The 15,248-nt window shown below is 38.4% G+C and overlaps 1 protein-coding gene across 4 annotated transcripts in view; it reads left to right on the top strand.

The window, feature by feature from the left end:
* Positions 1-3,660, top strand: part of LOC126065113 (probable ATP-dependent RNA helicase DDX60) — a 103,243-nt gene extending 99,583 nt beyond the window's left edge. For all 4 annotated transcript variants that reach the window (XM_049864805.1, XM_049864802.1, XM_049864803.1 and 1 more), the window contains one exon: positions 2,504-3,660. In XM_049864805.1, coding sequence (XP_049720762.1) covers positions 2,504-2,603 — 100 coding nt within the window. In that variant the 3' untranslated portion in view covers positions 2,604-3,660. The remainder of the gene's footprint in view (positions 1-2,503) is intronic.
* Positions 3,661-15,248: the final 11,588 nt, after the last annotated feature.

Here is a 15,248-nt window from a genome sequence, read left to right as displayed (position 1 = left end):
GCCTGGGAACTCCTAAGGCCTCCTTAAAAATTCGGGCTACAGCTTCCTCAGGTTAGCTCCCTTTCTGTGTTCCCTGTTTGGGATGTTTCCCGGCCCTGTCCCAAAATGGCTGCAATGAGCAAGTGCTCCAGATGTTAGCAGGTAGGATCTCCCACTTCTGTACCATTCCTGCTCCTCCCCTCCCCCCGCTTCTGGACTCACCTGACTCTCCAGCACCTCGGCTGCTGTCCAGAGTTCTAAGTCTCAGTTTGTGCTTGTTTTTATTTGTTGCTCAGTGGGTTAGTTCCTGGGTGAGTAAATGGGAGCGTCCACTCACTTCACCATCTTGCTCTAGTTCTCTAGTTAGAGTATTTCTTGAGTGGCTCATTGTTATCATTGTTCAAATTTCCAGGGCACCCCAAGAAGCTCCACAGACTTTGGAGTGATCTCAAGAACTGGCCCTAGGAAAAATATGCGTTCGTGTATTCAGTTACTCAGCTAACAAATACCAGAGTATTTTTGGTTTGAGATATACTTTTAGATTTCATATAAAATAATGAAATCTATTTCTGCATTAAAAGATCTTATGGTAAAGTGATAGAAACAGACTTGTGTAATACAAATGTAGTAAGTGCTCTGAGTGCAAGGCTGAATAACTCTAACCCTGGATTCAGAGAAGGATTCTCAGAGTTTTCAACTAGGTTGTAAAGGATGAGTGAGAATTTTTTAAATAGGAAAAAAGGAAGGTGGGAGAAGATTCTAGGCAGGGATAATGTTTTCAATGTGCAGAAATGAGAAAGGGCCTGATTTATCGGGGTAGGCTTCAAGCTCACTATGGTGTCAAGCACAGCATGGAGGTTGTGGAAGGGATGGGGGAAGATGCTGAGTTGCAGTAAAGGGAATTTGATTTTCTATGGGAAGGGTCTTAATTGTTACATTATAGAACTTGGCCTTAATATTTTGAAGCAATGTGTAGACATTGGGTAAGCATGAGTGTGACATAGCTCTATGGTTTAGACATGTGGCTGATGTGGGTAGGGTTAACTCAAAGGATAGAGACTAGAAGCAAGGAGCTAAGTAACTAGGGTATAATAGTAGTGCTGACGAGAGTGAGTGAGGATTTTAAATTAAGGAAACAGAAGTTAAGGACGGAGAAGAGGGATTAGAGAAATAATTATGAGGTAGAGTTGTTTTTTTGTAGAATTCATAGAAATGGCCAATAAATTCCATGCACGAAGTGAAGATGACTGAGATTTGTATTTCAGTTAAGGATACATAGGAACATAGGGTGAGGGTGAGATTTGGAGACTGAGAACAGAAAATGGTGAGTTGGAATTTATATATGTCATATGATGTCTGTACAGGAAATGCCTAGGCCTGTAACTCAAGAGAAAATTCAGAGTGGTAGACACAGAGCTGACTATTCTCTGTGGTAGGCCAGTGAAGACACTGGAGAAAAAACTGGACCTCTAGTGGAAACAAGGAAGTTACAAATAATAAAAGGCTGACAAAATGTCAGGTCCTGGCTATTTTCAGCACTTGACCAGCACTGCTGTACTGCTCATTCTTGGATTTATTCCCTCTTTTCTTATCGCCTGTGTATTAGTTTCTTATTGCTGTTTTAACAAATTACCACAAAATTAATAGCTTAAAACAACATAAATTTATTTTCTTACAGTCCTGGATATTGGTAGTTCAAAATGGGCCTGACTGGGCTAAAATCAAGGTTTTGGCAAGGCTGCATTCCTTTCTGGAGGCTCCATTTAAGGGAGAATCAGTTTTCCTGGCTTTTCCAGCTTGTAGAGGCCTCGTGCATTCCTTGATTTGTGGTCGTTTTCCATCTTCAAAGTCGGTGATAGCTGGTCAAGTCTTTATCATGTCACATCGCTCTGACTTTCTTCTGCCTTCTTCTTTTTATGACAACCTTTGTGATTACATTGGGCCAACCCAGGTAATCCAGAATAATCTCCCCATCTCAAGGTCAACTGATTAGCAACCTTAACTGCCCTTTGCCTTGTAACCTAACAAATGTTCACAGGTTCTGGGGATTAGGAAATGGATGTTTTTTGGGGCCACTATTCTGCCTGCCACACGCTGTTTTTTCTATTTTCTTACACATCAAGGTAAAGGAAGAAATATTTTTCTCTTGATAGAGGTAACTTTGGTATTTACTGGACACAGTAGCAGAAAAACCACAAAATGCCTCCATAAACTATGTGCGGAGAAGGGAATTTTGTGTTGCTGCTACTGAAGTGAGGTGGGGATCAGGTTACAAGGAATTTGATGGCCTTTCAAACTCTCTTAGTGATAGAAATGGAGAGGAATTGCATAGGGATTATTCATTATCTTATTTTACAAGGGTGTTTGCAATAAATATGTTTCTTATCATTATTTCTTATATTATGCTTATATTATTTCATCCTCTGGTGGAATTCACTTATTTCTGTCTATTTGAGAAAAGTCTTATAATATTGAATCTTATCAAAATGCATTATATGTATATGATTTTTTTTTCCTTTTACAGCGTTTCCTTGCGTGAACTCTGTGAAAATGAAGATGACAATGTGGTCTTAGCATTTGAACAACTGAGTACAACCTTCTTTGAAAAATTTAACAAAATTTAAAACAAGATCTCCTCCAAACTATTTAAAATATCACCACAGGTGTTTTTAAAGTCATATTTTGTGATTATCAGGACTTTTTGTCAGAAATACATATTTGGGGCTATATGATGAAGTGAAAAGAGCAAGCATTTCGAAGTCAGAGCTATGATCAAACCTGCCATGCTCTATCATGTGTGCCCTTGGACAAACTATTTAATACCTCTGAGTTTCCATTTCTTTATATAGTTGGCTAATAATGCATACTTTTCAGGGAGCTTGAAGATTGATTAAGAAAAATGCATGAAAATGGACTTGCATAGAATAATAGATCAATAAATGGCAGTTCTATTTTTGGTATTTTGAAGCTATTTACACTTGAATTTTAATTTCCAAATATAACATTTTTAATCATGCCTCTGCTTTATTGAGGACCCATGTTAATACAAAACAGTAAATTATCTATTTATGCATTAGTTATGTAAGAAGGAAAAAAGACAATATTGAGCCTGCAAGGGACACAGCGCTGTCTTTTGGAAGAAGAATCTGAGTCTTGAACTGTTTTTCTAGCATCAGTGATAGTTTTATTGCAACTCATCCACATTTTCTCTTTAGACTTCTCAAAGACCATCAGCACGACTTTCTAATTCTTGGCCATGGTTAAGGATTTTGTATATGACTGAAAAACAGTTTTCACTCTGTGAGGACTAAGCGAATATTAAATTCTCATTATTTTTCTCCTCAGTGTCCTAATTTTTAAAAAGTCTAGGGCTAGAATAAGTGATTAAAGTAATTGAAAGGTGAAATATATTCTCTTAATTATAATCACTTAAATGTTACTACGTGACTTATGTATAAAAAAATTTTTAAAAAGTCTAGGGCTAGAATAAGTGATTAAAGTAATTGAAAGGTGAAATATATTCTCTTAATTATAATCACTTAAATGTTACTACGTGACTTATGTATAGCTAGCAAATATTTTTAAAATATAAAATTTTTAGTCTAAATGAGTATTTTTGTTACAAATTCTGTGATGTTTTAAAGATAACATATAGCTAATGATTTTATTTTGTTTTAATTGTATATAATAAAGAACTGGGAAAACTATAAAGAAAGAAAATGAGTCTAATCCATTTACCATTGTTCTATTTGTGTTAAATCTAATCATCTGTCACTCTATTTGCAAATATGTGTGCATTTTATATATAATAGCTTCTATGTAATTGTTTTACCTCCCTAGCCTAAGCTTCAGGTCACAGTTCTGGAATCTATTTTAGACCCTAAACTTGAATTGAGAGCATTTTATTTTCTGAGCAAAAGGCCTCTCTCATCTAATACACAGATGTCTGATGTCTTACTGAAAGAACATCTATTGTATGACATTATTTATAAAATAGGTTACATTGAGAAAAACACCCATATTTCATTTTGTCTGGAATATAACTGACCTCTCATCGATTTATATCAAGCATGTGCCATGTTGGGGGTCTCTGCTTTCTTAGGGCTAAACCCTTTTCACTATTTTAAGATAAGCACTGCAGCAACCATCTCTGAACACCAGTGTAGTTAGAAACCAGTGTAGTTTCTACTGCCCATTAATGCCTACTCAGGACAATTATAGGCAGTATTAGTGTGTTGACATGTTGGTTTCCACCTTCTACTTGTAGTTTTATGAATCTGATTGAGAGATGAAATGTTTCCTATTTTTTTAATAGTATTTTTTTTGTTTTAAATTGTACTTTAAATGAAACTTTACAGACCAAACTAGTTTCTAATTAAATAATGCACATACTGTTTTGTGACATTGGTTGCCAACTCCATGACATGTCAACAGTCTTCCCTTCTTGACCTTGGGTTCGCCATTACCAGCTTTCCTGTCCCCTCTGCCTTCTCGTCCTTGCCCCTGGGCTGGTGTGCCCATTTAGTCTCGTTTTGTTTTATGGGCCTGTCTAATCTTTGGCTGAAGGGTGAACCTCAGGAGCGACTTCAGTACTGAGCTATAAGGGTGCCCATACTCTTGGGATTTCTCCAGTCTCTCTCAGACCAGTGAGTCTGTCCTTTTTGTGTGTGTGTGAGTTAGAATTTTGTTCTACATTTTTCTCTGGCTCTGTCCTGAACCCTCTATTGTGATCCCTGTCAGAGCAGTCAATGATGGTAGCTGGGCATCATCTAATTGTGCTGGATTCAGTCTGGTGGAGGCTGTAGTAGTTGTGGTCCATTAGTCCTTTGGACTAATCTTTCCCTTGACTTTGGTTTTCTTCATTCTCCCTTGCTCCAGACGAGGTGAGGTCAGTAGAGTATCTTAGATGGCCGCTCACAAGCTTTTAAGACCCCAGGCGCTACTCACCAAAGTAGAATGTAGAACATTTTCTTTATAAATTATGTTATGCCAGTTGAGCTAGATGTTCCCCAAGACCACGGTCCCCACAGCCCTCAGCCCCATAATTTGGTCCCTCAGGGAGTTTGAATGTGTCTATGGAGCTTCCCTGACTTTGCCCTGTACAAGTTGTGCTGGCTTTCCCAGTATTGTGTACTGTGTTACCCTTCACCAGTTACCACTTATCTGTTGTCTAATTAGTGTTTTTCCCTCCCCACCCTACTCTTCCCCTCCCTTCCCTTGTAACCATCAAAGATTGTTTCTTTTTGTGTGAAACCTTTTCATGAGTTTTTATAATGGTAGTCTTACACAATATTTGTCCTTTTGCGATTGCCTTCTTTCACTCGGTATAATGCCTTCCAGATTCATCCATGTTGTGAGTTACATCACAGATTCATCATTGTTCTTTATTGTTGGGTAGTACTCCATTGTGTGTGTCCCATAGTTTGTTAATCCATTCGTCTGTTGATGGGTATCTAGGTTGTTTCCATCTTTTTGCTATTGTTAACAATGCTGCAATGAACATGGGTGTGCACATGTCTATTTGTGTCATGGCTCTTATTTCTCTAGGATATATTCCTAGGAGGGGGGTTGCTGGATTGTGTGGTATTTCTATTCCTAGCTTTCTGAGGAAGGGCCATATCGCCTTCCAAAATGGTTTTACCATTTTGCATTCCCATCAGTAGTATATATCTCCCTGCAGCCCCTCCAACATTTGTTATTTTCTGTTTTTTTTTTTTTTGTGGCAGTAATGTCAGGGTGAGGTGGTATCTCACCGTGGTTTTGATTTGCATTTCTCTTTTTTTTTTTGTAATGCCCAGTGATCTCGAGCATTTTCTCATGTATCTGTTAGCAGCTTGAATGTCTTGGTTCATATCCTTTGCCCATTTTTTAATTGGATTATTTGTCTTTTTGCTGTAGAGATGTTGGATTTTCCTGTAGATTTTAGAGAAAGATCTTTGTCGGATTTGTCTTAGCCAATTTTTTCCCCAGTCTGTAGGTTCTTTTTTTACTCTTTTATTGAAGTCTTTTGATGAGCATAGGTATTTAATTTTTAGAAGACCCCAGTTATCTAGCTTATCTTCTGGTGTTTGTGTATTGTTACTTACGATTTGTATCCTGTTACTGCTGTGTATTAGAGCCTCTAGTGTTGATCCTATTTTTTCTTCCATGATCTTTGTAGTTTTTGGTTTTATATTTAGGTCTTTGATCCATTTTGAATTAGTTTTTGAGTATGGTATGAGTTGTGGGTCCTGTTTCATTTTTTTGTAGATGGACATCCAGTTTTGCCAGCACCATTTGTTAAAAAGACTGTCTTTTCCCCATTCGATGGACTGTGGGCCTTTGTCAAAGATCGGGTGACCATAGGTGGATGGATTTACATCTGGGTTCTCAATTCTGTTCCATTGGTCAGTGTGTCTGTTGTTGTACCAGTACCAGGCTGTTTTGACTACCATAGCTGTATAGTAGGCTATGAGGTCAGGTAGTACAAATCAACCTGTCTTCTTCTTCAGTAGTGCTTTACTTCTCCAGGGCCTCTTCCCTTTCCATATAAAGTTAATGATTAGTTTTTCCATCTCTCTAAAGAATGCTGTTGGTATGTGGATCAGGATTGCATTGTCTTTGTAGATTGCTTTGGGTAGAATTGACATTTTTACAATGATAAGTGTACCTATCTGTGAGCATGGTATGCTTTTCCATTTATGTAGACCTCTTTGTTTCTTGCAGTAGTGTTTTGTAGTTTTCTTTGTATAGGTCTCTTACATCCCTGGTTAGATTTATTCCTAAGTATTTTATTTTTTTTAGGGGCCATTATAAATGGTATTGTTTTCCTGAATTCCTTTTTATAAATCTCTTTATTGGTGTATACGAATCCAACTGATTTTTGTATGTTGATCTTGTATCCTGCTACTCTGCTGAATCTATTAGTTCCAGTAGTTTTCTCGTGAAGTCTTTTGGATTTTTTATGTATAGTATCCTGTCATCCTGGAAACCCTGGTGGCATAGTGGTTAAGTACTACGGCTGCTAACCAAGAGGTTGGCAGTTTGAATCTGCCAGGTGCTCCTTGGAAATCCTACCGGGCAGTTCTACTCTGTCCTATAGGGTCGCTATGAGTCGGAATCAACTCGATGGCAGTGGGTTTTTTTTTTTTTTTTTTTTTTATCATGCTATCCACAAATAGGGACAGCTGTATGAAGTGTTTTATTTTGTTTTTTTTTTTCCATTCGATTGAGTCAATCTGGCTTCCTAATATTTGAGAGAATAAGATTATTTATTGCAATCTCTTATCTCTTTAAAAGAAGGGAGTTATACCTAACCTCCTTGAGGAAGGGCTAAAGGGTAGGCTCCCTTCTGATTATAGTAAGTATGTCAAAGACTAACCTGGACAGTTTAGGAAGAGTTTACCTAAGAACTCTGAAAACATTTATATATCGAAGAAACAACAACACAGCTTTACTTGGAAGCTCCTGGGTGGTGCAAATGGTTAAGTGTTTGACTACTAACCAAAAAATTGGTTGTTTTAATGCACTCAGAGGCACTTCACAAGAAAGGCCTGGTGATCTATTTCCTAAAGGTCACGGCCTCGAAAACCCTATGGAGCTCAGTTCTACTCTTGGAATTGACTCAGTGGCAACTGGTTTGGTTTTTTGGTTTAAGTCTTATTTGTTTCAATAAAATGGCAACAATAACAGCACACACCTTATGCAATTTTTGTGATAATTAAATGCGATGATGCATGTCAAGGGTTAGCATGCTGCCTAACACGTAAAAAAAGTTCAGTAAAAGCTACTATAACAAAGCCCAATTTTTTCCCATTAGCAAATGGATTCCTGTGCTACGTAGGCCCAGTACAACACATGATAATAGTAAAGAACTGAAATAAGATGAATTTATGACTTAATAATGGGTTAAATTCCCAGTTCTTTAGTTCTCTTTTTCAATATCATCATTAACAAACACACTATTTCCAATTAAAGAAAGAAATTTTGACAGAAGTGAGAAATGTTTCTACCTCCTTTTTAAAATAACTTGATTTACCAGCTTCTAATAAACTCTTTGCTCTTCTGGGCTCTTTCCATTATGGATAAGCCACCCCTACCCTTTCTTTTCTTTGAAGATAAAACTCCTGGTTTCCATTGTTCTCCACTTATTACAAATTCCACACTGGGGTTCTCACCACCGCCTAGAATTCCAAGATGTTCTGCATATGTACAACAGCAGGGAATTAAGTACCTCGGACAGTAAATGGGAAAGGTAGGCTGGTGTTGAAACCCTGATTGCAAATATCAACAGGTGCATGACAAAAATAAATAGGATGTTGTTTTCTCAGTTGAAATTCTTTGTGGTGTATGGTTGGTGTTACAAATGTTCACACTGGACAGCAACACTAAAGTTTTTCATAAAGATGAATTTCTTAAAATAGTAACTCAAAGACCATGTCCTGTTGTACTCCACTTACACATGCCTGGAAACCCTGGTGGCATAGTGCTTAAGAGCTACAGCTACTAACCAAAAGATCAGCAGTTTGAATCCACCAGGCACTCCTTGGAAACTCTATCCAATAGGGTCAATATGAGTTGGAATGGACTCCACAGCAATGAGTTTGGGTTTATACATGCCCAGTATTGGCACAGGGAAAGGAAAATTCCACCCCTTACTGTGCAATTCAGATTCCACAGTACCCTGAAATTAATTTTTCCAGCTCTACATTTTCTTAGTTAAATTTTATTTAGATTCCTCCCAGATTTCTCTGTATTTACTCCTTTTGGTTTTGGATCACCTCTGCTAGTTGTTTTGTTGTTAATTGCCACCCAGTGGGTTTGACTCTGGCACCCCATGTGTGCAGAGCAGAACTGCTCCATAGGGTTTTCAAGGTTGTGACCATTAGGTAGCAGATTGATGGGCCTGTGTGCCTAGGCGCCTCTGGGCTGTTCCATCTGCCAACCTTTTGGCTAGTAGTCTACTGCTTAACTGTTTGCCATCCAGGGCTCCTGCCGCTGCTACTCCAAATCCAAACCAAACCCACTGCATTCCAGTTGGTTCCAACTTATAGCGACCCTATAAGGCAGAGTAGAATTGTCCCACAGGGTTTTCAAGGAGCAGCTGGTGGATTTGAACTGCTGACCTTTTGGTTAGCAGCAGAGCTCCTAACTATTGCACCACCAGGGCTCCGCCTCTGCTATTATTTCCTTAAAATTCTCATCTAGAAGAAGTGACTGACCTATCTCTTATCAATACTCTGCGTCAAGAAAATTGGTAAGGAAACCGAAATTCAGGAGAAATTGGAGAAAACGAAACCGAAATGGCTCCGGGTCGGAGAAAGGAAACTGAAACGGCTTTGGTATGAAGCTGGCTAGGGCTGTTTGGCGGCTGGGAACGCCCAGTTGGGCCCCAGGGTCCTGGGCACCAGGCTGCTCCCTCCCAGCAGCGCGTGCAGCAGTGACTCATTGGAGGCAGCCGGTTTGTTTCCACCATGAGGAGCGAGAGATGCATCGCGCCAGCGCGGGGCTAAGGGGTGTCGCTAGGGAGGCGTATGGAGCGGAGCTGTCCCGCGGGGATTCTAGGTGTCATTCTACATCTGGGCGGCCAGACGCAGGTGTAGAGCGCGCCAGGCGCGGGCTGCGCAAAGCTGGGAACTGGGAAGGCCCACCAGGCTCCCAAAGGCGGCGAAGAGGCCTCTACCAACTAACTGGTAAAGGCCAGGCGTGGAGAGAGACAGAGGAAAGGGACACCTGCTGATAATCTCTGAGGCCTGAAGAAGAGGGGAGAGTGCTCAGGCACTTAAGGAACCTCTTCAAGGACTTGGGCGTGCGTGTAGTGGGGTGGTCATGTGCAGTATTAGGAGAAAGTAAGGGGAGTCAGATCTGAGCACAGCCAGAAAACCTAAACTTTGACCGCAGGAAGCCGACTTCCTCCTCCTGTCCCTCATATAGGATATTTCCAACGCCTATTCGGTTTTTATCATTTTTCTGGAAAGAGCATCCCTTTGTGCCTCTCTCTTTCCCTCTCCCTTTTGTTTACAAACCTGCATTTATAAATTCGTAATTAATTTTCCAAGGTTTTCCATAACCAAAGAACCTGATGTGGTTATGTAGGGGCTTGAAAATCATAAAAACTTCCTTTAAAGGAAGAATTACAGGTCCAAAGGTAAAGGCAGAATTACAGGTCCAAAGGTAACATTGCCGTGACACAAATCTTCGTGGTTTGAGTAACGTTCCTGAAAAGAACGTATCATTGGAATCTAAGGTTTGCCGTTTGTAGTCTACGAGAAAACACAGCTAGAGGCCAGTCGAGGGTGCTAAAATAATTGACATTGGGTTTCTGCATCCAAGCTTCTGCTCTCCCCAAACTAAAAGATTGTGAGTAGTTCAGTGTGTACACTTCCAGGTATTTTCTACTCAAAATCAAGTTTATGTCTCTAAAAAAAAAAAACCCAGTTGCCACAGGGCAACCCCACGTGTGTCAGAATAGAACAGTGCTCCATAGTTTCAATGGCTGATGTTTAGAAGTAGATTGCCAGGCCTTTCTTCTGAGGTGCCTCTGGGTGAATTCAAACCATCAACTTTTTGGTTAGCAACTGAGCAAGTTATATGTCTCATTTATCTACCTACCTACCTATTTATCTATACATTTTTAAAACACAGTTGACAGTTATGATGACACAGACCTTCCCCCGGAGCCAGCAGAGACAGAAAGCTTTCTCCTGGAGCTGGCACTTTAAATTTGGATTTCTAGCCTCTTAAACTGTGAGGGAATAAATTTCTGTTTGTTAAAGCCATCCACTTGTGGTATTTCTGTTATAGCAGCACTAGATAACTAAGACATATAGGAACTCTGAAAACATTTATGTTTCATTTGATGTAATCATGTGAAATTTTTTTTTTTTTTTTAAGAATCATGCACAGAGAATCTGGTGAGATTTACTGGAAAGCAATTATTACAGCTATGTTTTATTACCGTTTATTTCTAAGAAAGAAAAATCATGTTGGCGTTGAGCCTGTAAAGGGTCTACTAAAATAACCTTTTATTACAATTTTTATTTTGATAAAATTATAGATGTATCAGCTGGTACCAGAAGTAACATAGAAGATTCTAAACCTTTTACTCAGTTTTCCCTAATGGTAACATCTTGCATTACTACAATATCACAACCAGGAAATTTATAATGATATATAATCCCTGGAAACCCTGGTGGCATAGTGGTTAAATGCTACAGCTGGTAACCAAGAGGTCAGCAGTTCAAATCCGCCAGGCACTCCTTGGAAACTCTATGGGGCAGTTCTACTCTGTCCTATAGGGTCGCTATGAGTCGGAATTGACTCAACGGCAGTGGGTTATATAATCCTTTGGCCTTCAGATTTCATCAGTTTAACATGGAGTCATTTGTATGTGGCTTTTTTTTTTATTTAGTTCTATGCAATTTTATCTTATGTGCAGATTTCCGTATCCACCGCCACAGTCAATATACAGAACAATCCCATCACAAGGATGCCCTTTCATAATCCCACTCACCATCCTTTTACTCCCTCCCCATGTCTCTCCTTTTCCCTTCCCACCTGCCGCCCAAATCCCTGTCCATAATTACTAGTAACTATTAACCTGTTTTTTTTTTTATTTCTATAATTTTGTCATTTAAAGAATGCTATACAAATGGATTCATATAGTATGCAACCTTCGAGATGGTCTTTTTTCACTCAGCATAATATAATTCCCTTCAGATCCATTCAAGTTATTGCATGTATCAATACTTTGTTCCTTTTTTATTGCTGAGTAGCATTACCTGGTAGGGATGTACCAAAGTTGGTTTAACTGTTCACCTATTAAAGGACACTTAGCTTGTTTCCAATTTTAGGCTATTAGAAATAAAGCTGCTATGCACATTTGTGTCTCCACTTTCTTTCTTCTTCTTCTGCTTCTCTTTCATACCTTCCTGAGGGTTACCCGAACATTTTCAACATTCTCCCATGATTTATTTATAGTGTTTTTTAGTATATCACTTCATATAGTTTTCTTAGTGGTTGCTCTAGGCATTACAATATACATATGTAACTTATCCAAGTCTACTGGTATTGACATTTCACTGCCATACTTTCATTTAGGGCCCTTTTACCTTCCCCATTTAAAAAATATAATTGTCTTAGATGTTTCATTTACATACATTAAACACCACATTGGATGTTACAATTTTTGCTTTCAACCATCAAATATGCTTCAAGAAGCTCAGGGAAGAATATTCTATTATATTTAGCTTTCGACTTGACGGCAGTGGGTTTTTGGGTTTTATTTAGCTTTATCTGATTTTCTTCTTTTCGTTCTGATCCTTTTGTAATAAGTTCCTTTCTGTTTAGGGATCTTCCTTCAGCCATTATTTAAAGATATGTTTTCTAGTGACAGATTATCTTCGTTTTCCTTCATTGGATAATATCTTTATTTCTCCTTCATTGCTAAAGAATATTTCACTTTCTCACTGAATATAGAATTTATGATTGACAGCTCTTTTATTTCTGTTCTTAAGAAATGTTCTACTTTCTTCTGGCCTTCATAGTTTCCAATGAGAAATCCACTGTCATTTCTATTGGTGTTCCTCCGACAGTTAAGTGTCATTTCTCTTTTTCCAAGATTTTTTTTATTTGTGTTTAGTTTTCAGAAGTTTAATTATGATGTTCATTGGTATTGATTTTTTATTTTATTCTATTTCGGGTTCACTTTGCTTCTTGCATCTGTAAGTTCATGGTTTTAGTTAAATTGGAGTTTTCAGCCATTACTTCTTTGAATCCCTTTTCAACTCTGCCTTCCTTTTATTCTCCTTCTGAGACTTGGGTGATATGAACGTTATTGTCTCACAGGTCCCTAAGACTCTGTTAATTTTTCACTTTACTGTTATTCAGATTGGGTAAATTCAGTTGATCTGTCCTCAAGTTCACTGATTCTATCCTATGTCATCTCAACTCCTCTGTTGAACCCATCAGCTATTTTTGTTACAATTCCTGTTATTGTATTTCTGAGTCCTATAATTTCTATTTGAGTCATTTTTACTTTTATTTCTTTGCTGAGAGTTTTTATCTTTTCATTTGTTTCCAGAGAACATGCAATAGCTCATTGAAGCATTTTTTCACTGTTTATTTTTGTTTAGTGCTGTAAAAATTTTATAACACGTTTATCAATTCAGTATTTTTCAGATATATGATTTAGCAACATTAATTACGTTAATAATATTATGCTACCATCATCTGTCATTGACAATTTTCCCATCACCATAAAAAGAAGAAAAAACAAAAACAAAAAACACTGATTCCCAAACAATTGTTTCTCCTTTGTCCCTCCCTCCCATCCCTGGTAAGTACTAATAAATGTTGGTTTCTACGCACGTGCCTGTTTTTGTTATAGGAGTACCTTCTTTTACTGTGCTTCCTTTTATTGTGCTTCACAGACATTGCATTTTTTACAAATTGATGGTTTGTGGCAACCCTGCATCAAGCAAGTCTATCGACACCATTTTTTTCAACAGCATGTGCTCACTTCTTATCTCTGTGTCATATTTTGGTAATTCTCACAATATTTCAAACCTTTTCATTATTATTATTTCTGTTATGGTGATCCGTGAACTTTGATGTTACTATTTTAATTGTTTTAAGGCACCATATAAGATGGAAAGCTTAATTGATAAAAGTACGTTTTCTGACTGCTCCACCGACTGGCCATTTCCCCATCTCTCTCCGTCTCCTTGGACCACTCTATTCCCTGGGACAAAACAATATTGAAATTAGGCCAGTTAATAGCCCTACAATTGCCTCTAAGGATTCAAGTGAAAGGAAGAATTGCATGTCTCTCAGTTTAAATCAAAAGTTAGAAATCATTAAGCTTAGTGAGAAAGGCATGTCAAAAGCCAAGATAGGCCGAAAGCTAGGCTTCTTGTGCCAAACGGAAAAGTTGTGAATGCAAAGGAAGAATTCTTGAAGGGAAGTAAAAGTGCTACTCCAGTGAACACAAGAATGATAAAGAAGTAAACGGCCTTGTTGCTGATATGGCGAAAGTTTTTTCGGTCTGGACAGAAGATCACACCTGCCACAACGTTTCTTCAAGCTAAAGCCTAATCCAGAGCAAGGCCCTAACTCTCTTCAATTCAGTGAAGGCTGAGAGAGGTGAGGAAGCCCGAAGATAGCAGAGCTTGGTCCATGAGGTTTAAGGAAAGAAGCCATCTCCAATGCAAGGCGAAGCAGCAAGAACTGATGTAGAGGTTACAGCAAGTTATCCAGATAATCTAGCTCAGATAATTGATGAAGGTGGCTACACTAAACAACAGATTTTCAATGTAGATGAAACAGCCTTATATTGGAAGAAGATGCCATCTAGGACTTTCACAGCAAGAGAGGAGAAGTCAATGCCTGGCTTCCGAGCTTCAAAGGACAGGCTGATCTCTTGTTAGGAGTTAATATAGATGGTAACTTTCAGTCGAAACCAGTGCTCTTTTACCATTCTGAAAATCCCAGGGACCTTAAGAATAATGAGAAATCTTCTCTGCCTGTGCGCTATAAATGGAACAAGAAAGCTTCCATTTACAACGTGGCTTACTGAATACTTTAAGAGCGCTGCTGAGATCTACTGCTCAAAAAAAAAAAAGAAAGAAAGAAAGAAAAAGATTCCTTTGAAAGTATTACTGCTCATTGACAATGCACCTGGTCACCCAAGCGCTCTGAAGGATATGTACAAGGAGATTAAGGTTGTTTTCATACCTGCTAACACAACATCTATTCTGCAGCCCATGGATCAAGGAGTAATTTTAACTTTCCAGCCTTATTATTTAAGAAATACATTTTGTAAGGCTATGGCTGCCATGGATAGTGATTCCTCTGATGGATCTGGGCAAATAAAATTGAAAACCTCCTGGAAAGGATTCAGCATTCTATATGCTGTTAAGAACATTCGTGATTCATGGGAGGAGGCCAAATATCAACATTAACAAAAGTTTGGAAGGACTTGATTCCACCCCTCATGGATGACTTTGAGGGCTTCAAGACTTGAGTGGAGGAAGTAACTGCAGATGTGTTTGAAATTATGTCTTTGAGTTGCACATCTCTAATGAATGACTAATGATATTGAGGTCATTTTCTTATGCTTGTTGGCAATTTGAACATTCTCCTTGGTGAATTGTCTGTTGAAGTCCTTTGCTCATTTTATAATTTTTTTTGTCCTATTATTAAGTTGTAGAAGTTTTATATATATTTTGCACATTAGATCCTTATTGGATATATTGTTCCCCAAAATTTTCACCCAATGTGTAGGCTGTCTA

This window comes from Elephas maximus, chromosome 21 (assembly GCF_024166365.1).
Source record: "Elephas maximus indicus isolate mEleMax1 chromosome 21, mEleMax1 primary haplotype, whole genome shotgun sequence".
Taxonomy (NCBI): domain Eukaryota; kingdom Metazoa; phylum Chordata; class Mammalia; order Proboscidea; family Elephantidae; genus Elephas; species Elephas maximus.
This window is presented reverse-complemented; position numbering and strand designations above follow the sequence as displayed.